This window comes from Misgurnus anguillicaudatus, chromosome 12, assembly GCF_027580225.2.
Source record: "Misgurnus anguillicaudatus chromosome 12, ASM2758022v2, whole genome shotgun sequence".
NCBI classification, from domain to species: Eukaryota; Metazoa; Chordata; class Actinopteri; order Cypriniformes; family Cobitidae; genus Misgurnus; species Misgurnus anguillicaudatus.
Window position 1 is genome coordinate 32,105,545 of NC_073348.2, and position 23,631 is coordinate 32,129,175.

At 37.6% G+C, this 23,631-nt stretch overlaps 1 protein-coding gene across 2 annotated transcripts in view; it reads left to right on the top strand.

Moving 5' to 3' along the window:
- stard13a (StAR related lipid transfer domain containing 13a) overlaps positions 1-23,631 on the top strand; it is a 73,025-nt gene that overhangs the window by 4,146 nt on the left and 45,248 nt on the right. Inside the window, exons 2-4 of one of the 2 annotated variants that reach the window (XM_073874400.1) lie at positions 1,794-2,463; positions 6,742-6,848; positions 9,386-9,416. In XM_073874400.1, the coding sequence (XP_073730501.1) occupies positions 6,834-6,848; positions 9,386-9,416 (46 nt within the window). In that variant the 5' untranslated portion in view covers positions 1,794-2,463; positions 6,742-6,833. The remainder of the gene's footprint in view (positions 1-1,793; positions 2,464-6,741; positions 6,849-9,385; positions 9,417-23,631) is intronic. The other variant, XM_073874401.1, reaches the window with a different exon arrangement.

Genomic DNA, 23,631 nt, shown 5'->3' on the forward strand with positions numbered 1-23,631 from the left:
ATGTACCTTATAGAGGTACTAATATGCACTCTTTGGTACCAATATGTACCTTTGAGGTACTGATATGCGCTCTTTGGTACAAATATCTACCTCTGAGGTGCCAATATGCACTCTTTGGTACCAATATGTACCTTTAAGGTGCTAATATGCACTCTTTTGTGCAAATATGTATCTCTGAGGTACTAATATGCAATCTTTGGTACCAATATGTATCTCTGAGGTACTAATATGCAATCTTTGGTACCAATATGTACCTTTAAGGTGCTAATATGCACTCTTTTGTACAAATATGTACCTCTGAGGTACTAATATGCACTCTTTGGTACCAATTTGTACCTTAGAGGTACTAATATGCACTCTTTGCTACCAATATGTACCTTATAGAGGTACTAATATGCACTCTTTGGTACCAATATGTACCTCTGAGCTGCTAATATGAACTCTTTTGTACCAATTTGTACCTTTGAGGTACAAACATGCACTCTTTGGTACCAGTATGTACCTTAGAGGTACAAACATGCACTCTTTGGTACCAATATGTACCTCAGAGGTACTGATATGCGCTCTTTAGTACCAATATGTATCTTTGAGGTACTAATACTTTTTTATTAGGTGCAAAGGTTTACTTTTTGAAAGGTTACTGCCCCAGTGACAGCTAGGGACCATTTTTTACCACTTTTGTCTAAACGTGTAGAGTAGAATTAAATCCAATAGCCCACATGATAACTGGTTTCAAAATGACCCTTTTTAATATAGAAAAGGTCTAAAACACATTGGGAACATTTTTATGTGTACGTTCCAAAATAAAATGCAACGAATTCCTGCAAAGCAAATGATAAACATTTACAGTACAGTCATTTAGTTTAACAGACAATCCAAATAAGTGATGTTGCATTGCTAACACACATAGGCCTATATGAAAAAGCATTATAGCAAACCTTTTTACATGACTTTTTTATTTAAAGCGATTAACACTGGAGTTAAAATATACATTTCAACATGTTTACTTCCTTTGAAATTTTTTCAACCAGTAGATGGGTTAAATATGGGCATTTTCTAGGTTAATTTAAACCCAACAGTTGGGTTTGACCATACTTGACCCAACCCTGGGTTGAAACCGTCCAGCTTCAGAGTGTCTGACCCTGGCATTGCAATTGGTGTGCTTTACCAGTTGAGTTGGGACAAAGAAAATGTACTATGGTAGAACCAGTGCAGTGATGTTGTATACTGTGTATGGTTTCTATAGGTGGAAACCCCTAGTGAGATAAACAACTCATAAACATAATTATGGAAACTAGCTCAGCATACTGAACCAACCAGCAGTCAGATTAGAAATTATGGAATGCATTGCCATGTGTTTAGACAGCAAAAATCTCAATGAATTTGGTACGCCGTTCATTAAGGATAAATGTTTTGGAGAAAACCTGCGGTTACTTTTCCATGGTAAAATCTTCTTTTTTTTATTGGTTTACAGAATGTGCCATCTGGCCCCCAGCTGAAGACTCTGAAACTGACTCTATAGTGCTGTATATGTATGCATTAACTACAAGATGCTGAGAAGAATTTGGGAATAATTCACTGAAGCTTTTTGTTGCAGTGTAAAGTTGCGGATTTCAATTTAGTTTCTTCCTTTATTTTTTCAGTTTCATTTACCTAAAAATTTTCATGAACCCAAGGGACGAATCCAACCACTGTGTTAAATTGACCCATAAAATGTAATTATTTTTGTGTTTTTTAGTTTATATTTAACACAGCAATGGTTAAAACAACCCAACTCTTTTGGAACCTTTCAGAAATGGCCGTTGGACATGATCCAGAACCACACTTTTAAGTGGACCACTAACTCAGAGGTATGGACCACTTGTTGACTACACTGTACCATAACATCGCCTGAGAGAGCTTGTGAGGAGGGGTCTCTAATGATGTGGCCGTCTGTTTGGGGTTGCTGCAATGGTGCCCTCACGACCCAACAGCAGTGCTTACAATGTACAGGCTGGGATCCAAGCCGGACATTCCTCCAGAGTCAAGCGGGAACTTTAGGGACAGACAACCATTGTGGGATTTTTCAAGAGGATAGACAAGGGGGACTTAAGGGCCACTAAGTGGGGAAAACATGTTTTTAACATCCTCCCGTCCCAACACAGACACAGGCTCCACAGATATATGCCTCAATAAGCATTCGTTTGTTATGAGTCTTGAAAGCAAAGAGTGATGGGTACAAATGTGACAAACAGACAGCAAGAAGATTAGTCAGTTGGCACAAAAAAGAACTTCTTAAGTATTTTTCCTCATCCGTGAAGACCCACAGAGAAACCTTTAGCACTAAAACTGTTTGTGAATGGCAGCCCAGACAGAATCATCTTATACCTGGTGATGCTACAGACTGACCAGAATACACAGGACGGAGACTGGCTGGTTTGGTCCTGCTTGAGGAGAGGTGGAGCTTAATCGGAAAACATCAAGGTATGAAGTCATTGTGTTACGTGAGTAATGATCTATTACATAATAAAACAATGTTATGACCTTATCAATACCAGTTGCGGCCAGTGACTTCTTTTTTCGAGGGCGCACGATGCGAACATGTATGTAGCCCGTCATGTGTGTGGTTCCTTTTTCCAAAATATGTGTTTTGCGCGTCGAGCGATCCTGTGTGCATCGTGTGTCTTGTCGAGGTGAGTGCCTGCTGCAGATGCGTCTAAGGGGTTTGTGATAAAATAGACGCTCGCGTTTGCCAGATACTCACATAATCTTATGCGTAATCAGAGTTTAGTGCTAAGGGAGTGTCTTGAACGTGAGCGTCTCTTCTATCACAAACGGTTTTGATGCGTGTGCAGCAGGCACTTATTTTGACAAAACACGTGATGCATATGGTTTACATGACGCAACAAATACATATTTTAAAAACATAAGCAACACACATGACACTCCGAACACATATTTGAATTAGCGCCTCTCGGAAGAGCAGTCACGAGCCGCCACTGATCAATATTATAAACATTGTCTTATTTTTAAGGAGCATCATTATTTGAAAAGCAAAATTGCATTTATTTCTTCAGTTAGATTTATTTTATCAATCACTGAAAATTCTGTCATCATTCCCTCATTCTTATGTTGTTACAAATCTATAAAAATGTCCTTGTTCTGATGAACACAAAGGAAGATATTTTGAGAAATATTTGTAACCAAACTGATCAGAGGCCACATTCACTTCCATAGTATTCATTTTTCCTTGCAATATCTTGTACCTTAGCACACAAACAGTCCCAGACTTGATAAATGGGTTTTGCTGAGGCACTGATGGAATGAAGTATATTTACAGAGAAGGCAAACTGGCTGAAATGCATTAATTTTGCGGAGAGCCCACACATCTGGTGACACAGAAAAACAATCTGGAATTTACATATAGCTCACCTGTGTAATGAGTTATCTATTGTGTGTTTAAAAAGTCCTTCATGTGCTCAAATATTTGTTTAGTAGTACAGTGCAGGTGAACATACGCTGAAAATGTCGTTTTTAATGTAATTTTCCCCTGTACTGGCAGATGTAGTGTTTTATTGAAGAGGAGTATGTTATAAAGTTGTTGTTTTATGTTATTTGGGCAGTCCTTTGGTTTGTACTAGTAGTATGTGTAATGATTTCAAAGACCTTGAGCCCTTCAGACTATAGAGAAAAACAGACCCGGATCACTGTCACATTTGACATGTTGATATCTTCTGTGTCCTTGAATGTCTTTTACTCACGTTAGTCTCTGTGTTTGACTTTCATTAGGTGCTCTTTGATAAGATTTAAACTGTGTGCGCGAACAAATGCAGCCAGTTTAGCAAAAAAGTGCACTGACAGAAAAAATGGTCTAGAATGGTCCTAAACTGTCACTTGGGCAGTACCCTTTAAAACGCTCCTAATATGCACTATTTAGGTACAAATATGTACCTTTGCAAAACAAATATGTACCTTCCCAGCAAGCAATTTTGTCTAAACCAAAGCAAAATTTGGGCTGTCAGTAAAAGTTTTATAGACGTCTAACCATAGACCATAAATGGACGATGCGTATTTGTTTATTTATTTGGGTCCCCATTAGCTTCCACACTGTGGTTGCTAGTCTACTTCCTGGGGCCCAAAAAAGTGCTAAAACATATGTACAATTAAAATACACCAAATGTAACAAACATAGGTTTAACATACATATAACATAACCACATGTATACTTTTGTCCACGTATACACATTCCCAGCATTTAAAAATATCATTACCTATAACAGTCACAAATTAACTGGTATTAATTGTAATCTGTCTTCTTAAAATTACATATGTTAGATATATGCCTTATTCTTAAGTCCAATTAATTCCAAGCAGATGCCGATCTAACTAATACTGTTCTTATTATACAATTGGATCTTGCAGATGGAACCACTAACACCCCTGAACTCACCTGACGCGTTACATGTCCGTGACAATACCCACTAAAAACCAATTTATCTACAAAAGATTTTGGATTATTTTTAAATAGAGCATTATGCATATAACATAGTATACGCTTAGACAATGTAAAAGAAATGAAAGCAAACACCTTGAACACCTGTTGACTTTGCTTACTTAATGGAATATAGTACATCTCCAAGTTATTTAGGCAAAAACGGCATGTTACCAAATTCAAGGTTATTTCGGGTAGAAGTCGGTTACTCATAGCCGGACTATATTGGGTTTATTGTTAGCTGTCATTTCACTGTCTTGGTTTTTGCTTGTTGGGTACTGTGCTTAAGGTACTAATATGCACTTTTTAGATACAAATGTGTACAGTAACAGCTAGGGACCATTTTTTTGACGAGGGTTTTTGAAATCATTATATATTAGCAATCCCAGCATTATGGATGTGACATTTTCAGTCAAAACTTATTATAAAATTCACAGAGAAAATATAATATAATATAAATTCACAGAGAATAAATTTATTATTAATATATCGAACAATCTTTTATATTTTCCTAAACCCTTCATGAAAAAATATTACTCATGCTCTGTGTTTTAGATGAAGGAATTATACATGCGTTTTGGATGTGACAAAAAGTTTTTGGGAGGCAACATACTTTGTACAAACCAGAAGTATCTTCTTTCACACGTAATTTCGGTAAATTACCATGAATTTACCAGAATAAATTTACCAGTAAATACAAAAATGTGCTGTTAACAACACACGCAGTGACTTTTCGTCTTTTTACCAATAAGTAAAAAGTATCAAAATACCGGTAAACTTGGAGAGAAAGCGAAAGTTACCTGTGGCAGATGGCAAGCTCAGTGTTGTATTTGTAAGCAATGGCGTCTGGCGGGTTATGACTTCATATCCACGGCCCGTATGTTGTTGTTTTCACATATGTGGCAAACGTTGATGGTCGCGGAGTTGCTTGTGACCAAACAACATTGCATTAGGCGACGTCAAACGGAACCTGCGTCTAAACAACAGTACTATTCGCACATCTGTATCAAAACGTTATGATTGGCCCGGGTCAGTGCGGTCTGACGTCGTCCGTTCTAAATGCCGGTAATCTATATTTTTTTCACACATATCGCTTACCGGTAAATTACTGGTAATCTTACAACCTCTCTTACTGGTAAATTGGAAGCACTGATTTACCAGAAAGGTTCTGTTCACACATGACATGTTAACTGCAATTTACCAGTAAAAATGGAGAAGAGACGGCTCTTCAAAGAACATGTAATATTTATGTTAATAAAATTTGTATGAGCATTTATGAGGAAGAAACAACATTATGGATGTGGCATTTTCCTGTTATGGCAATTCCGAAAAACTGACAAATAATTTAGAAATGCTTTAAAAACTTTAACAGAGACGTGCCAAACAACTCACCCAAAGATTTAGGGCAAATGAAGGAAACAAGTTCAGTGTGAGAATGCTTCAGTCCTCAGTGCATTGGCCAACTTCCGGTGTTTATACAAAACACGCTATTCAGAAACTTTTTTCATTACACTGATTTCTTTATCATTTCTTTGAAAACATAAAAAAGAGGAAAATAACTTTTCTTTAAAGTTTATTATTTTTGCTAAAAGTATTAGGATTACAAATGGACCCATTAAGAAACCAAACCTGTTTATGCCTCATTTACAGTCTAGTTGAGTAATATCTGTTAATTCCCGGTTCTACGTGGGGTTTTATGTGAAATATGGGCTGCGGCTACAGCAGGGGACATCCATTGCCTGGAACTCAAGGGATTTTGAGTCAGCCACAGGTCACTAAATATGGCCCCTGTTTTAACCCTTTATCCAAATTGTCCGGCACTTTTACAAACACGCAGCAAACACGTGTTGAGTCAGACACTCGGGTCACAAAGCAGTCAGACACTACGTCTTTCTAAAATTCACTTAGCTGTCATATTACTGTGCTTTGGCAAAGTTGCTTAAAACTTAATAGTACTTTTATTAAATCGGCTGTTATGTCCCCTCAGGAAAGTTCATCTTGAAAGAATTAGATTCCGATTAACTAGGCTATCAACAAAGCTGATACATGAAATGAAAATTAAGATCTCAAAGAAGTCTTTTAAGCTGTAAAGTTTTTTTTTGGACCAAACAAATCCAGCATTCCCCCCATTTATGATATGGAGCTAAACCATTACAGTTAACTTTTATTATTTATAAGGAGCACTTGATTCCATATGCTTTTGTTTAAAGGAAAACTGGTTTGTTTGTGCATATAGTTTATCATTATATATGCAATACATATCTCCATAGGTACACTGAAGTTAAGGTCGTGGGATCATAGCAGGCCTCTCGGAGCGAGTTTATTTTTCCTCGGTTACCACTGATAAAATGCAGCTGTCCAAATGTGTCTTCGAGTGGTGAGTAAGCTACGTACATCCAACCTCACACACAGTCCAGCCATCTGCAGGCAAACAGATAACCAGACTGTCCTCCACAACCTCTGGGTCGAAAAAACAGATCTGACCAGGTCATAGTAAGCTTTCGGGACAAGAACACTTACACGTCGTCTACACTGTTCCCGCTGGATTATGTAAACATCAAAGAAATTTGATAAATTTGCACCCTTAAAAAAAAGGTGCTACGTGATGCCACAGTAGAACCATTTTGACTGTATGGTTTCCATAAAGAACCTTTAACATCTGAAGATCTATATCAGGGGTCTAAGCAACCTTTTTGTGAGAAAGGGTTTAAAATGTTAAAATACTTTTAAAAAAACCAAGCTAATATAAAAATATGTAATAAATAAATATTTAAATTGATGCTATTAATAGACCATGCTGGAGACCACTAAGCTATTGATTATAACATGTAAGAATGTGTTTTTTTTTATAAATCTTTGACTGGAAGGAACAAAAATTGGTTCTTCTGGTCTTTCCTTATTTATCGGTTCCTGGATTCCTAAGAGCATTTCTGTTAACATGCCTGAAGACTTTGTCTTGGCAAGATAGAATTGTGCATAAGCTCAAATGAAACTGTGGCCATTGTGGGAATGATCTTTCCTTTGTTCTTCTCAAAATAAACAATACATATTTGAATTGTAGAGTATCATCCAAGTTATTTTTGGATGGACATTGAGGGCCAGCATTTCCTCTGGGTCCTTTCTTTCTTTAGAATATAAGATCATGTGCTAGTCAGATATGTGGGTCGTATCAGAAAGCCTATTATTTCTTAAGCTATTTGAATGGCCTTCATTCCGTCCCAACTAGATCAGTTCATAGACACCCATGAGACTAGCTAAGAATCAGGGCCAGTAACAGTCCAAAAATAAACATCCACTTCCATAAAAGTGTCGGTGGTTTTAGCAGTTAACCCTTTGATTAAAGCAAGAATCTGATGAAATACAGTACGATGGGATTTGTCTACTACGGCCTCTATTGTGTATAGATGTAAAATATTTTCAGTAAATTATTATAGAGTAAATGCAAAGTTTCATTAGGTTATCGATTTAAAGGTGCCAAAGAATGCATTGAAATAATATATTAAATTGTTCACTGATATTTACATAGAAGGTACCGTAAAAGTCACACTTTTTTCTTAGTTTGGCGGGTGCTGGAACTTACAGTCAGGTGCGACTTATATGTCAAAATTATTTCATATGAACCAAGAGAAACCATTACCGTCTACAGCTGCAAGAGTCCGCTCTATGCTGCTCCTGTATTTATGTGATTCAATTGATTCAGTGATGTGGAATGACTTTGGGAACTTTTTGAACTTAATTTGGCTTGTCGTTAATTTAGCCTATGCTTATAGTTCCGACTTAAAGTCCGGAAAATACGGTATGTGGCTTAATTACGTGCAAATATTATCCAGAGATGGTTTTAAATGTCCATTTACAGCTGCAGCATGTGTAGTGATATATTATGCACTGCCCGAAAATAGTCCCTTTGGTTACTTTCAATGGCAGGGGACTATTTTCGGCTGCTGCCTAATATCACTACGCCTGCTGCAGCCATGTTACGGCAGCAAAGTTACGCCAGAATGAGAGTATAGTTCTAGCCATATCTGCCTGGAGGGTCGCCTTTTAATTTTCCGTCTGTCTTAGTACACAACGTAACTACAGAAGAGTCAAGTTTTAAATAGGAAAAATATCAAAACTCTTTGGTTATTTTTAGCGCGATGCTAATGATCTAATCAGATTCAATGGATTATGCTAAGCTATGCTAAAAGTGCTAGCGCCAGACCCAGAGATCAGCTGAATGGATTCCAGAACGGTGGGAATCGAATGTTTAGCTCTAGGGGAGCTGGAAAATGAGTGGAATGTCTCTTTAAAGATGTACGTTAGAAAAATTGTATTGTGATACTTTGTCAGAGCAATACATATTTTAAGTATCCAAAAATTTTACATTTTAAGCACCTTTATTTTTAAGAGTGTACTGAGTGAGTTGAACAGTCTGTCAGTCATAGCTCCAAATCAAGATTAAAATAGAGGCTTTATCGATTGCTGAGTGGGATCTCTGTCTACTTGCTCTTGTGTAAATGAAGCTCTTAATCGATAAGAAACCATGAGATCAGCATTTGCTTGATATCTGAACTGAAACACCCCTGTTGGCTCTGGCATCAAACCTACGTCAGGCAGTGAAACATTTTCTGCATGCTTTTAAGGGTCAGATTAAAGTCAGAAATGTAGAGTTAGGTGAATTCAATGAGTCAGTTTCCCACACAACAAAAAAGCATTTTATAATCTGTAAGTCTATAAAATGAATGTATTGCTGATGGCCTTTTGAACTATGATGCTACATTTCTCACGTCTCCACTTTTTTAAAGCTGTTATTGAAGGTACATTCATGTTTTCAGTAACCCTGTGCAGGTCAAAGGTGAAAGGTGAAGTTTATCTGCGGTCACTCTCTGCGCATTGTCAGTGACTCATTTAACATTTTGTTTTCTTTTTCTCTAGCTGAGGGTGAAGATGAATTCCAGCTCAGCAGGTAGGCAGATCTTCTATATTCCAATGCACTTGCATTCCCATTGATATTCCGGTTTTTGTTCCAGTTCGGATTCTCCAATTACTGTTGCTGATTGCAACACAATCGCTTTTCCATTTCTTCTGTTCATATATTTGTTTCCTGTTCCCACATTTCTTATAGAATTTCAAATGCATGACAAAAAATGGATTTCTGGGAATGATTTCTCAGGTTCTTCCAGTATGTCACAACTCGAGCATCCAAAAATAATGCTATTATACCAAACATATTGGTCAAAAAACACAAGAAACCACACAGAGACCACAAAAAGACCTTTTATGAACAGAAGATAATGATCTGAAATAAAGGAAAAGTGTTTTACGTGGCAATTTCCCTCTGACTGTATCCCCGTTTTTAAAGCTCACATTCATTATTTGTGGTCGGAGTGTGTTGCGTAAAAGCATTGTGAAATTGCTTTTGTTTTTTGCTTTTGTTTCAAATATTTGAGGTTTGGTGGTGGTTTCTTGAGGCATGTAAAATAACATTAATAATCACAGTGTGCATTTTTATATACAGTAAGTCGATTTTGCAGGTAGGTGCAATGCTACAGTATATTCCTGTAATTTTTAACTGTTGCGTTTGTGATTGACAGGGTCAGGTATTAGACTTCCCAGTCTTTACCAGGACTAGTAAGTGTCTGACTAGCATTGCTTTGTGTGTTTACAGAAGACTTTAGAAGGTTTACCTTGGACTCCTTCCGTGGCAGGGCCATTATCAGGAGTCGTGTTACATTACTGTTACTGAGCAGTCTTGGAGTGTGTGTATAAGTGTAATGGGCCCCCAGTGGCCCCCATGAGGTCAGAGGTCATGCCATTCTAGGGCTTTAAATGCCCTCTCACATAACCTCACTGGCGACGGCCGCTGATGGGGTGTGTGTTTGAAAGTGTGACGAATGCCTTGGTGCTTTGTAAGTGACTAGATTTCTGTCTGTAGGAATACATAAGGCTTGAGTCTCTGTCTGCAGTGATTTACTGTGTTTATAGGTCACATGTCATCGATATGTTAGTGTTTGTTGTGCAATGGATTATGTTTTAGCAAACATACTGCTGATGAGCTACTGTTTGTGATCACTTGTGTCTGACATTTTACAACACATAAAAAAACACTAGTTAGTTGCCTACCTAGATGGCTTTTATTTAAACCTAAAGGTGCTGCATGATGCCTTAAAAGAAACATTTTTGGGCTATAAAAAGGTAAGAAAGAAATGGTTCTTCTAGGAACCTTTGACTGAATGTTTTTTGAGGAACTAAAAATAGTTATTCTATGGCATTGGGTGACCACCGTTGGTATTACATTGATTTAGGGGTGTTGTTGTGTTAAAGTTCACCTATTTCATTGCTAAAAGCAACTTTATTTTGTGTATTTGGTATAATACAATGTGTTCACGTGATTTATTTTTTAAAAAACAAAGTACTTTCCACATACCGTACATTTTTGTAGCTGCAGATATCCCTTTCTTCCTAAAACGCATGGATTTGAAAAGCTCTGTGTCCCTGATTGGCCAGCTAATCTGTAGGTTGTGACGTCAGCCGGCAATGTGAAGCTTCTTACCATGTTCGAAAGATTCGGTCAAAATGCAATGCTGACAGGAGTTAATTTACAGGCTGTGAGTTCGACGCGGGTGGAATTATAATAATGTCGCTCTTTACTACATCACCAATCCCAGGAAGTCCCCGGTGCTTCAATATAAACCTAGAAAATGTGAAAATAACATCCCAGTAACTTAGTAGCTTAGCAAGCATTTTATAAAATAGGACATTGAAATTTGGATCCATTTGTGATGTCAAAAGGGGATCTTATTTTAATAATAATAATAATAATAATAATAATAATTCCTTACATTTATATAGCACTTTTCTCAGTACTCAAAGCGCTCTTACATATGAACGGGGGAATCTCCTCAACCACCACCAATGTGCAGCATCCACCTGGATGATGCGACGGCAGCCATATTGCGCCAGAACGCACACCACACACCAGCTTATTAGTGGAGAGGAGACCGAGTGATATAGCCAATTAGTATGAGGGATGATTAGTAGGCCAATGGGCAAGTTTGGCCAGGATGCCGGGGCACACCCCTACTCTTTTCGAAGGACATCCTGGGATTTTTAATGACCACAGAGAGTCAGGACCTCGGTTTAATGTCTCATTCGAAGGACGGATATTATAATAATACTGCCCCTTAATCTAACCATGGCACTGCCATTTAGTGCAGAGAGAGAGAGAGAGAGAGAGAGAGAGAGAGAGAGAGAGAAAATAATTGACCGCACAAATGAGTTTCAATTTCAACAATCCATCATGGCGATCAGTGTTTTCATTTCATCAGCTCATTTGGATTTAAAAAAAGGATGCACCCAAAAAACAACACATTTTTGCTCACACCTACAAAGTGTCAATTTTGACATGCTATAATAAATTATCTATATGATATTTTGAGCTAAAACTTCACATACGTACAATAAACCAATGAGAGTCTCAGCTCTCACCCCCTTAAAAAGCCAGTTGCGCCTGGCGCCATGCCTAATCCCTATTTAGAAATTTGTAAAATAAAAAACTAATGGAGGAAGAAGACCACCAGTTTAAGATTGATATAAAAAATTGTGTTATTTTTATTTGTATTGAAACTGTTATTTTTTGTTATTAAAACCTTTAAAAGTCATTTTCTTTCAGTCATGGAAGTAAAATAAGCAGACTTTTAATTGCTGTAAATGAATGGATAGCCTAAATGATCTGTGTTATCTCAAATTTTTAATGCAAATATGCAAAAAAGGTTTGTACTCTAAAAATACTTTATTTGTAACAAACACGAGATAAAAAATGTACAAACATGTGGAGAGCTTTCAGCACTCGGACAGCGCCATGAGTGTTTTGAAAAGCATTACTTAAAAACAGTTCTCATCTCATCATATCCACAGGTACAGAGTCATCATATACAATAAATCTGTGGGGTAGCATTAAAAAAACATTTAAAAATTGATGCAATATTTGCATTTGTTTAAAGCAAAACATTTAATTTCTTACCAGGCTACAGGTGAAGCTGCTCTTTATGCCTTCTAACGTCTCATAATCGATCCTTATTTATGTCCAACAGACTCAATAATAATCTTTTACAATTTAAACCTTTGATTTTTCATATTTTAAAACGTTTATGTGCTTCTGCACATCCATGTGATAAGCAAACGCATGTTGTCATCCTGTTTATAGGCGCATATTACTTACGCGCTCTTTAAATAACAAAAACAATATTGCGTCATTGACTTTAGACTTTAGAGCAGGTTTTAGTTCGTCAATGGCGCAGTCTATTTAGTTGCCTCAAAATAGCAACGCGCCAACAATGGGCCTGAACACATCTCATTTTTAGACCAGAACGCCCATGGGCGCAAAATTGGGCGCAAATGCTTTTGCTATTTAAAGGGGACATTCCACAAGACGTTTTTAAGATATTAAATAAATCTTTGATGTCCCCAGAGTACATATGTGAAGTTTTAGCTCAAAATACCATATAGGTAATTTATTGTGCCATGTTAAAATTTTAGGCAGAGTCTCAAGTGCTCGCACTGAAGACAAGACATTGCATCAAGAGGAAATATTCTCTCACGAAAGAAGTTAGTAAGAGATGTTCAGCGTTATATATTTGAACAAGTTTAAAAAGTCAATAATCTGTTTTATGCATACTAAATACATGTTTATCAGCAGATGGGGAACATTGTGGAATAAAAATAAAGACTTTTAGGTCTCATGCTGCTAGTGTTTTAAACAGGCACAATGATTTTCAGCATGTTACAAATAAAATATCCACACACACTCAGAAGTTTACTTTTTGACCAAACCACACGAGCACATTTAAATGTTCTGTAATAAAACAACATGTTTAATACTTAAACTTTAGAGAAACAGATCAAATGACATGTTTAAGTTTATTGTGTACCCATATTGAACACATTCGCGTTTCTGTCAGTCTCTCACTCTCAGTCTTGTAACTCCTCGTATTCATTTGAAACTTCAGAGAAACATTAAACAACATATTTATGCTTATTGTGTATGATAGTGAATACGCGTTGTTCTCTCACTCTGTCTTGTGCAGTGCATTAATCCTCGTGTTCATTCATATAAACTTCAGAGAAACATATTAAACAACATACTTGTATTGATGAAAGTAAACTGTCGCGTTGCTCTCTCTCTCGTTCGTTCGTTCGCTCACTCACTCTCTCTCGCTCACTCGCTCTCTCTCTTGCACTAAGGTAAGCTTCTAGAATGTTAATTCAACCTTAGAAAGACCTTTAAAACTACAAGTTATAAGATTGTAGGCTACTGTTTGTGTTTGAGGGAATACAAACGCGTCGTGCTGTCAGTCATTCTTTCTCTCTGTCGCTCGCTTTCGTAAGGCCGCGTCATGATTGGATAGCGCATATGAAGGGGCGGTATCATTATAATAAGATCCCCTTAATACGTCATGGGTGGAGCGAAATCCGAATGACCTATATATTCACATGCTTGCAGAGAGAGCATTACCAAAACAAAGTTACAGGGTTGCTATTTTTCATATTTTCTGGGTTGGTAGAAGCCCTGGGGACCTGATTATAGCACTTAAACATGGAAAAAGTCTGATTTTCATGGAACGTGAAGCTAAACGTAAAAATGATCATTGCGCTGGGTTGAAACTAGCAAAAGACACTTGCGTTGTGCATTGCGCTGGGTGTATAATAGAGCCTAATATCGGAATGAGGGTAAATTACTTGTCATTTATTTTGTTTGTTATCAAAAATTCAGAAGGTCATGTCACCCCAGATCCTCTCTGAGAGCAAGAGAGGTAGAAAAACATGTTTTACACTCCCTCCTGTGGGTTAAATTTAGACCCTGTCTGCTGAAGTCTGGACTCTAGAGCAGATGCACTTCTGTGTGTTTTTGAAGGTGTGTGTGTTTGGGACAAGAGTTCATTATGTCCTTAGTTGTCCTTAGATTCACAGTTACTGGACATTAGGTTCTCCCATGAAGAGCATGTTATGTTTTCTGACCAGTGCCGGTTCTGCATTGACTGAGAACAGCAGCTTCTAAAAGCTTTGTAGTATCATTGATTTTTTTATTTTATGTTTTATGAAAGCAATAAGGTTACATTAAGTTTACGACTTTTATAGATATTTTATACACAACGCAGAGTGCCTGAAACTCAAAGGGTATATTCCCTGCAATACATTACATTACATTTATGCATGTTGTTTTCAAACTCATCCTTCATAATGTAAAGAACAGTCTGTGGAAATATAACCTTGATATCTTTAATATGGACTGAGTAAGACAATGTCAGAGATAAAAATTGCTAGCCCTCAGACCACCTCCACTGCCTCGGCAAAAATATTGGATACTCCTTTAGTGTCTGTTAAAAGCCAGCTGGAGGTTTAACCCCCAACGCGTCCCACCTCGAGAATTAATATTCAGTAATGTTGTATTATCTTTAGAGATGCTTATGCGCTTACAGACCTCAAATTTCAATTTCATCCTGACTAATCTTATCCATCTACTGTATGATGATGTCCCTATGACCTACAAAAACACAAACCCATGTGTCCTTCGTGCGTGTACACCAGGATAAAATAGTGCACGCCATCGTTCCTTTCTTCCAGTGTGCCTGTTTTTGTCTCAGCCACATCTCACGGGATGTGGAAACGTGTTTTTTTCCATTCTAGTGTCCAGTAGCTCATTTTCCATGTCCTGGGGACGTAATATTTTACCAAGCTGATCTGTGTGTGCGTGTGTATATGCATGCTGTAAGGTGAGTGGGTAGCGGTGACACGCATCTGTTTGTGCAAGTGTGTGCATGAGTTTTGATTACGGTCAGCCTTTCTGACTCTCAAATATCAGGATGTGTTCCTGTCGCTCAATTGGTAGAGCATTGTGTTAGCAGCGTAAAGGTTATGAGTTCGATTCCTAGGGAAACATGCATACTGATAAAACGTATAGGTTATAATGCAATGTACTGTAAGTCTCTTTGCATGAAAGCTTCTGCCAGTTGTGTACAGTAAACATATTAAATATTAACCAAACATTCCTGATGTTTTTCAAAGTTAAAGGTGCAATGTGTAACTTTTAGAAGGATCTTCAATATATTATAGATAACTGGTGTATAGAGACCTTACATAATGAACTGTATTGTTTTTATCACCTTAAAATGAGCCATTTTATCTACATACACCGTGGGTCTCCTTAAATGGAAGTCACATTTCACCTTTAAATACTTTAATATATGATCACTAACAGTGGTATTTATTATAACGTCTATTATAATTTTATATATTATTTGTGAGTGGATGCAGACACTGCACATGCAACCAGTGTTGCCCAGGTTGTCAGGTCACGTCATCACTGTAATACTTCACCATTTGCCCTTTCTGCAAGTTCGTCACACGTGTATACGTGCCTGCATATGTGGACTGAAAGTAACAGTGCATGCATAGCTCTCGGGCTTGACTGGGTCAGCATTGTGTGTGAGTTATGTCAGAATACAGCAGCTGGTACAGTAGAGCTGCATTTACATAATGCCACATGAGAAACTGTATATACAGAGACCCTTGTGAGAGAAACTTGTGACTTTGCACGTACCCAAGAGTCTATAGCTCTGTGTATCATACACATTTAATCAGTATTGAAGATTTATTAAGGGAGATTCTGATATATGTTAATGCATTTTAGTGCATTTTGCCCCAAAGACATGGCAATAGTAACATATAAGGACATAGGTTTGATGAGCTAATAATGTTGGATAAAGCATGTGCCAAATTTATAAATGTAATAGGTTCTTAACTATGTAGCACCAACAGTATTTATAACCTTAATTAATACTATTTAGATTATACGTCACAATAGATGTTCTGGTTTTATGTGCCCCATGCTATCAAATAAGTAAACAAACTTGCTTCAAGACTTCCCCAAAGAGAAAACATTGAGTTCTGCATTCACAGAGGACAGAGATATTCTGCCTATACATAAAACAATGTACAAGTAATTTACTTTAATGCGTTGGGCTGGCGTTTTCATCTTAAAGGGATAGTTCACCCCAAAATAATAATTTTATTACAAATTACTTCCCCCTGTGTCATTCTAAACAAATGAATTTGAGATATTTTTGATGAAAACCCGGGAGGTTTCTGTCTGTCCCATTTACTTAAGTTAGTTTCACATTCTTTTCCCCAGAAAAGAATAAAAGACATGCCAAAAAGGTTCATGTTCCATCAGTCTTTCAATAAAAATATTATGAAGCGACAAAAACATTTTTGTGCACAAAGAAACAAAACAAAACGAACGATTTTGTTTAACAATTTGTTTAACATTCAGTGCATGTTCACGACCAGACTATCGAGCATGCTGCTGACGTCACCTTTTTTCCCCGCTTTTTTATTTAAGCCATTATGCAAACATTGTAATACTTAATACTTAAACAGCCCGTATAAATGCGCAAATTACTTGACAACTTATTCGGTACGCTGGCAACTACGTCTACAGCTGGTGATGTCAGCAGCATGCACCATAGTCTGGTCGTGAACACGCCCTGAACAGCCAGGGAGGAGAACAAATTGTTGAATAAAATCTTTGTTTTGTTTTCTCGTCGCTTCATAATATTATTAGTAATCTACTGAAACATGGACCTTTTGGCAATGTCTTTCATTTTTTTCTGGGGGAAAGAATTGTGAAACTAACTGAAGGCAATGGGACAGACAGAAGCTATGGAGGATGAAAAATGACTTAAGTGTATATAAATAAATAAATACATCAATGCATAAATAAATAAATAAATGTAGAAATACAGAAATAAATAAATAAATGCAGGAATAAATAAGTAATTAATTAAATGCATAAATAAATAAATATAGAATTATTTCTGTATTTCAACATTATTTATTTATTTCAAAATTTATTTATTTCTGTATTTCTACATTTATTTATTAATGCATTTCATTAATTACTTATTTATTCTTGCATTTATTTATTTATTCATTTATTTATTTCTGTATTTCTACATTTATTTAATTATCTATTTATGTATGTATGTATTTATTCATTTATTTATTTATATACACTTAAGTAATTTTTTGTCCTCTATATTAAGAAGCTTCCCGGTTTTCATCAAAAATATCTAAAAATGTGTTCTGAAGACAATGGGAACCCTTGATGGTTTAGAACGACACGGGGGTAAGTAATTTATGATAAAATTATCATTTTGGGTTGAACTATCCCTTTAAACAACATACAGTACATTCAGGGTACATTTTATCGGTATGTGTCTTCCCTGGGAATCCAACCTATGACCTTTATGCTGATAGTGTGATGCTTTACCAATTGAGCTATACATGTGTAAATTCCTTGAACTTTTTTAAAAACACCAAAATGTATGACATTGTTGAGTAGAAAATCACACACATATAGACATACATTATAGTGTGTGTGGCTGAAGGGATTATGTGTGTACCACACGTGAGACATGTGTCTGTACGTCCTGTCAGGGAAGAACCTGACAAAACACAGAGCCATATTTCCAAACTCTCCGGCACTTCAGGCATGTGCTCCCATGGGAAAACACACTGCACCTAATCTGGGTACAGGCAACATACACAGATGCCAAATCTTAAATGGCACATGAATGTCTGTATGTAGAAATGCTTGCGTAAGTCCAGTTAAACTCATCTTGTGTGGTATTTACATCGGATTAAAAAATAACTCAATAAAAAGTGTTGTGTGGGATGGCATGGTTTGCCTGCAATAAAAAATAAAAGATTTTGGCTCGGTAGTTAACAGCACATTGCATTTAAAACAACAAATCTCTGTATTACGGTAAGAAACTCTAAACTGTAGATGCTTTTTATAACTGAAGAAGAGAGTTTTGGGTGTCTCATAGGTTTCACTCCAGTATGATGTCTGTTTAGTTTGTTTAAAAGCAAAGGTTGGTTAATATGCCTGCTGTGGTGTCGGTGCGAGTCTTGAGCCGGTTTAATTGCACTGCTAATTCAGCACTCTGAGTTTTGGCAGGCAGCCTGTTCCCTTCCTACAACAAACCGCACACACAAAACTCTCAGCTCTTCGATAAAATTGTTGCCATCAGGGTGTGCTTACTAGCCAGCTGTGAGACCTGCTCTCACCCACTTGGGTGGCACTGATATATCCCCACTTGTCAGGTTGTAAGTGTCGAAGTCTTTACACAGCCAGAATGGACAAATCTCTTCGGGTTGTTCCCTTGATTTAAGAATGACAATTGATATTTAGTTTCCAGATTGACTAAACATGCACTCATGGAAATACTGCGTTGTTTCAACTCATGGTTGGGTAAAATATATGCAACTGTGTGGTTTAAAATAATCCACATTAAAGGGCATCTAATATGCAAAATCCTCTTTGAGTGTGTGAACAAAACCAACCTACAATGAAAAAAATCCACCCAATCCACCAACCCTACTTTGAATCTCTTGTTAATGTGACCTCACACTGATAAAGCCCCACCCACAGCCACGGACTGACAGTCCTGCATTACAGCCTGATCTCACATGAAATCGTACATATTTTAAGAGTTGGCTAAAAGTACATTCACATTATAAGCGACTTTGTCGCTGTGTGTCGCTAGTCTCTTTCAAAAGAGGCGTTTCTATATCTGGATGAGTAACAGCCACTCCAGTAACTGACGAGAGGTGGATGACGTGAACTCCACAGCTTTGTTCTCATTGGTAGTCTCTCCCAAAAATCGCTCATAATTTGCATAAAGTTAAACATTTCTCAACTTTGTCGCGGGACTGGACACGCCCCATCCAGTCGGCAACGGTGACTGTCGCTCATGTCGCCGGAAGTAGCCAAGCTTCCATTGAAATCAATGAGATCGCTGTCTAGTCGCTGCTAGTCTGAATGCAGCTTAATTCGTATCAATTCATACAAAGTTAATTGTGTAAAATCGTACGATTATCATGAAAAAAAAACTGAACCCCGCACCTAACCCCAACGTCACAGGGGCAAGGCAAATCATACCAAAACTTAGGAATGCGGTCGTATGAATTAATACGAATTAACCAACTGGTAAAATATGTACGAATTGTTGTTAGATAGCGCTGGCATTACCCTAGTTTCCACCTTCAGGAAGTTGTACGTTGTCCGCCATGTCTCAATAGCGAGACACTGTTGTCTCTTAAGGGGATCGCACACCGGCCGCACAGCTCAGCGCTGCGCCGTTCTAAAAAAATCAAGCACGTTGTTTTCTATGAGTATACAAACACCGGTGCCGCCAGGTGGCGCCTGTCCGCGCCGCCCAGCTTAGACTCAAGAAGTTGCTCAAATCCCTGTCGCGCCACACAGCGCCACTCGCATAGTTTAACATTAAATAACATCATATTTGTCCCAAATCATTAACGATTAACATTGGCTGCTAACGTATATTTTGCAGTAGATGCTATCAGACGAAGCTCGCGCTATTTAATGTGCACTTCCGGTTTACGATACCTCCGAGTTGTCCCGACGCTGAGCTGCGCGGCCGGTGTGAGACCACCTTTAACAGCTTGTAAAAATTTTGACAAAATAGGTCCCCTTTAATGCCACCCTCGATGTTTGACTTCCTTTTTCAACCGAACACATGTGCAGTTGAATAATATCCTGGCTGTTCCTAGTTTTGTAATGTCACTGATTTTTGAAGCCCATCCATAATCAAAAAAAGAATCTATACTCCGGTGGTTTAATATCTTTTTCAAAGTGAAACAATGCATTTGAAAGAAAACTGTTTGTATTTTGGGAGAATTTAGCGAATGATACATTATTGTGTTTGAATATAAACACATCTAGATCCAAAATGGCGGCACGAGTTTCTCGTGACTGCGTGTTTATTATGGAACCATTCAGCCTGACAAAGCTTTTTGGAAATTTTTCGTGTTGTCTTTTTTTATGCATTGCTTAGTGAGTTGCTTTTGTTATTTTAATTTTTGTTTAATAAAGAGGCTGTTCACCTTAAGCCCTCTGTGATGGAAGCAATTATAAATGCTGGCTTAATATTCGCTTTACGCAAGGGTGCTGGTTTCATTTCTTGCCAGAACTCTATAAGTAATTACATTTACAGTAAACACACAATCTTTCTCTGTCTGCTAGCATGACTTCTGGACACTGCTGAGTGCGTACAGTACAGTGGATGCTGTGTTTGCTCTGTTAGACCATCTACATCTATTTATAGTTCAGGCATCAATAAATCTTCAAAAATGCAGTCTACGAACTGTAGTAAATGCGTAATGGGTTCTCTGTAATATTATCTAATAGACAATTTGTCTGCATTTATGTGCGGCGTGTACATTTGCAACATAAATAGGCTCTCTGTAATGCACTTTAATGTGTACATTTATCTTTGTTTGTGTTCGAGCAGATGTTGTGGTTTAGGAATGACCTGATCTTGGAATACTACAAGATTCCAAACTCCCATGAGCACTAGAGACTGCACATTCACCCGTGTTTATTTCGACGTGAAAGTTTTCAACAAGCTGATTTAGAGAATAAGGGGGGGCTTTGTGATCTTGCAGGATATTTGTCCCATTTTGCCTCGGGGGGAAAAAGTTGCACTGGGTGGCCAACACAAACACTGGGTCTGGCTGGATAGCAGAAACGATCACTACATACACACACACTTCCTCCTTGTCCATTAGCCATTGTTTTGGTCCGACCCACCCCATCAGGCCCAGTAATCCTCACCTCTGTGATAATAATCTCCTGCCATTATTAACTTCTTTAGGAACCAATTAAAACAGCTCCAGGGATGAAAACAATGTACTGGTGTGTTTTTATTGTGGAAAGGAGATCTTTCGAATGGCCTCTCTGGGCAGGGCAGGACTCGATCTTGGCTCCAGACAGCTCCATGACCCATTTCACAGAGCCTTTGGATCACTGTTGGAGTGATGGATGCAAAAAAACTGCCGATGAGACGGATGCCATTAGTGATTCACGTCTCTAAAAAAACTTAAAATAGGCAGTTTTTTGCATTATTCCCTATAAAAACATAATTAACTTAGATCAGGTGTCACATTAAAGCTCATTTTATACAAGAAAGTATTGCACTAAACCTCCATATATGTACATTGTTGATATAGTAGTAATTTTATTAGAAAGAGAAATACAAGGAAAATGATCTTTTATTCATCATAAAGTATAGCTTCTTGGCACATGTTCACTTTAAACAGAATTTGAGGCCATTTGAATTCATTTTAAGTGTTATTAATTCAGCTGTGCTGATTTCTGTTACTTCACATTTTGAGGATCACAGAGCTTTGTAGCCAGAATTTTAAGTTTACGTTAACATAAAATGAGAGTAAATGCAATGCATTTTACTTCAAAAGATATATTGATTTATGAAGACTATCAATCAGGCGCATTGAATGAATCTAAAGTGGAAGCCTAATGGTGGAGGCCAAGTCACAATGACTGTATGCTGTTTTTGCTCTTAGGTATAAAAAAAACGTTTCCAAGGATTGTCTTTAGGATTCTCATCAATTCTCAGAAACTCAGAGATGAATCAGGGCCCAGATTTCAACCATTCCCACTGAAAAACAACCACAACGAACAAATAATTTAGATGAATACACGGCCATCTGGCATACAGCTTCTTCTTAATCTTCATACTGTATCCCTCATTTTAAAAATGTGGTCAGTCAGCAACAGGGGGTCTACAGAAGTTGGGACATAGCAGAATAACTAGTTTGAAGAAACTATTTGTCATGGGATAATGGACATGTTAAGGATTAGGTGAAAGTCTGTGAACTAGAAAACTGTGACATGTTTGGGGTGTTTTGCCGAAAATTAGCTGTTGCAAAACAGACAAGGAAATTGTCGTGCAGTTGGTGGCAACTTAAAGGGACATTCCACTTTTTTAAAAAAATATACTCATTTTCCAGCTCCTCTAGAGTTAAACATTTGATTTTTACCATTTTGAAATCCATACAGCTGATCTCCGGGTCTGGCGCTAGCACTTTTAGCATAGCTTAGCACAATCCATTGAATCTGATTAGACCATAAGCATCGCGCTTAAAAATAACCAAAGAGTTTAGATCTTTTTCCCATTTAAAACTTGACTCTTCTGTAGTTACATCGTGTACTAAGACTAAAAATTAAAATTAAAATTTGCAATTTTCTAGACCAGTGGTTTTCAAACTGGGGGCCGGGCGATGGTGCCAGAGGGGCCCCAGTTTTATGACATTTTATAAAATATATTCATTTATCATACATTCTGTGTAATTAAACCTAAAAAATTATAAGCAAACTAACCAACAGCACTACTAGGTATAATTTTATATCTTTTGTTTAATTAAAATATTACATTTTTGTCATACATTTTCTTTTGGGGGGCCACGAAAAAATGCACTGTACACAAGGGGGGCCGCACGCTGAAAAAGTTTGGGAACCACTGTTCTAGACAGATATGCTAGGAACTATACTCTCATTCTGGCATAATAATCAAGGACTTTGGTGCTGTAACATGGCTGCAGCAGGCGTAGTGATATTACGCACTGCCCGAAAATAGTCATTGAAAGTTACTAAGGGACTTTTTTCGGCTGCTGCGCAATATCACTACACCAGAATGAGAGTACAGTTCCTAACCATATCCGCCTAGAAAATCGCAACTTTTAATTCTCTGTCGGTCTTAGAACATGATGTAACTACAGAAGAGTCAAGTTTTAAATAGGAAAACTATCGAAACTCCTGACGTAACCTGACGTTGTCATACTCAATTCTAGTCAGAATTCGATCTTCCCCCGTTTTTCAAATTGTGGTGGGCGGGGCTAAGATCGGCTGGCACCCAGGCTAGGAGATCGGCTGAATGGATTCCAAAACGGTAAAAATCAAGTTTTTAACTTTAGGGGAGCTGGGAAATGAGTACATTTTTGTAAAAAAGTGGAATGTCTCTTTAAAGGGAATTTCCTCATGGGTCGTGTTTTGATACCGCAATGTGCACAACAACTCCTCTACAGACATTTAGATCAGTGACTTTGTCCATCTGACCTTGCGTCCCTGCATTCCTCTGCATGTCATCACTGAATGATCGCAACTCTGTAATTATTTACCCACACATATACACGCATAGCTCACACACTTTTGCTGTCAGTGAACACATATGACAGTGCTGCAAACGGCTAATTTTGATGTAATTTCTACAGATCTCTTTCTGCTCTGTGTGTTTGTA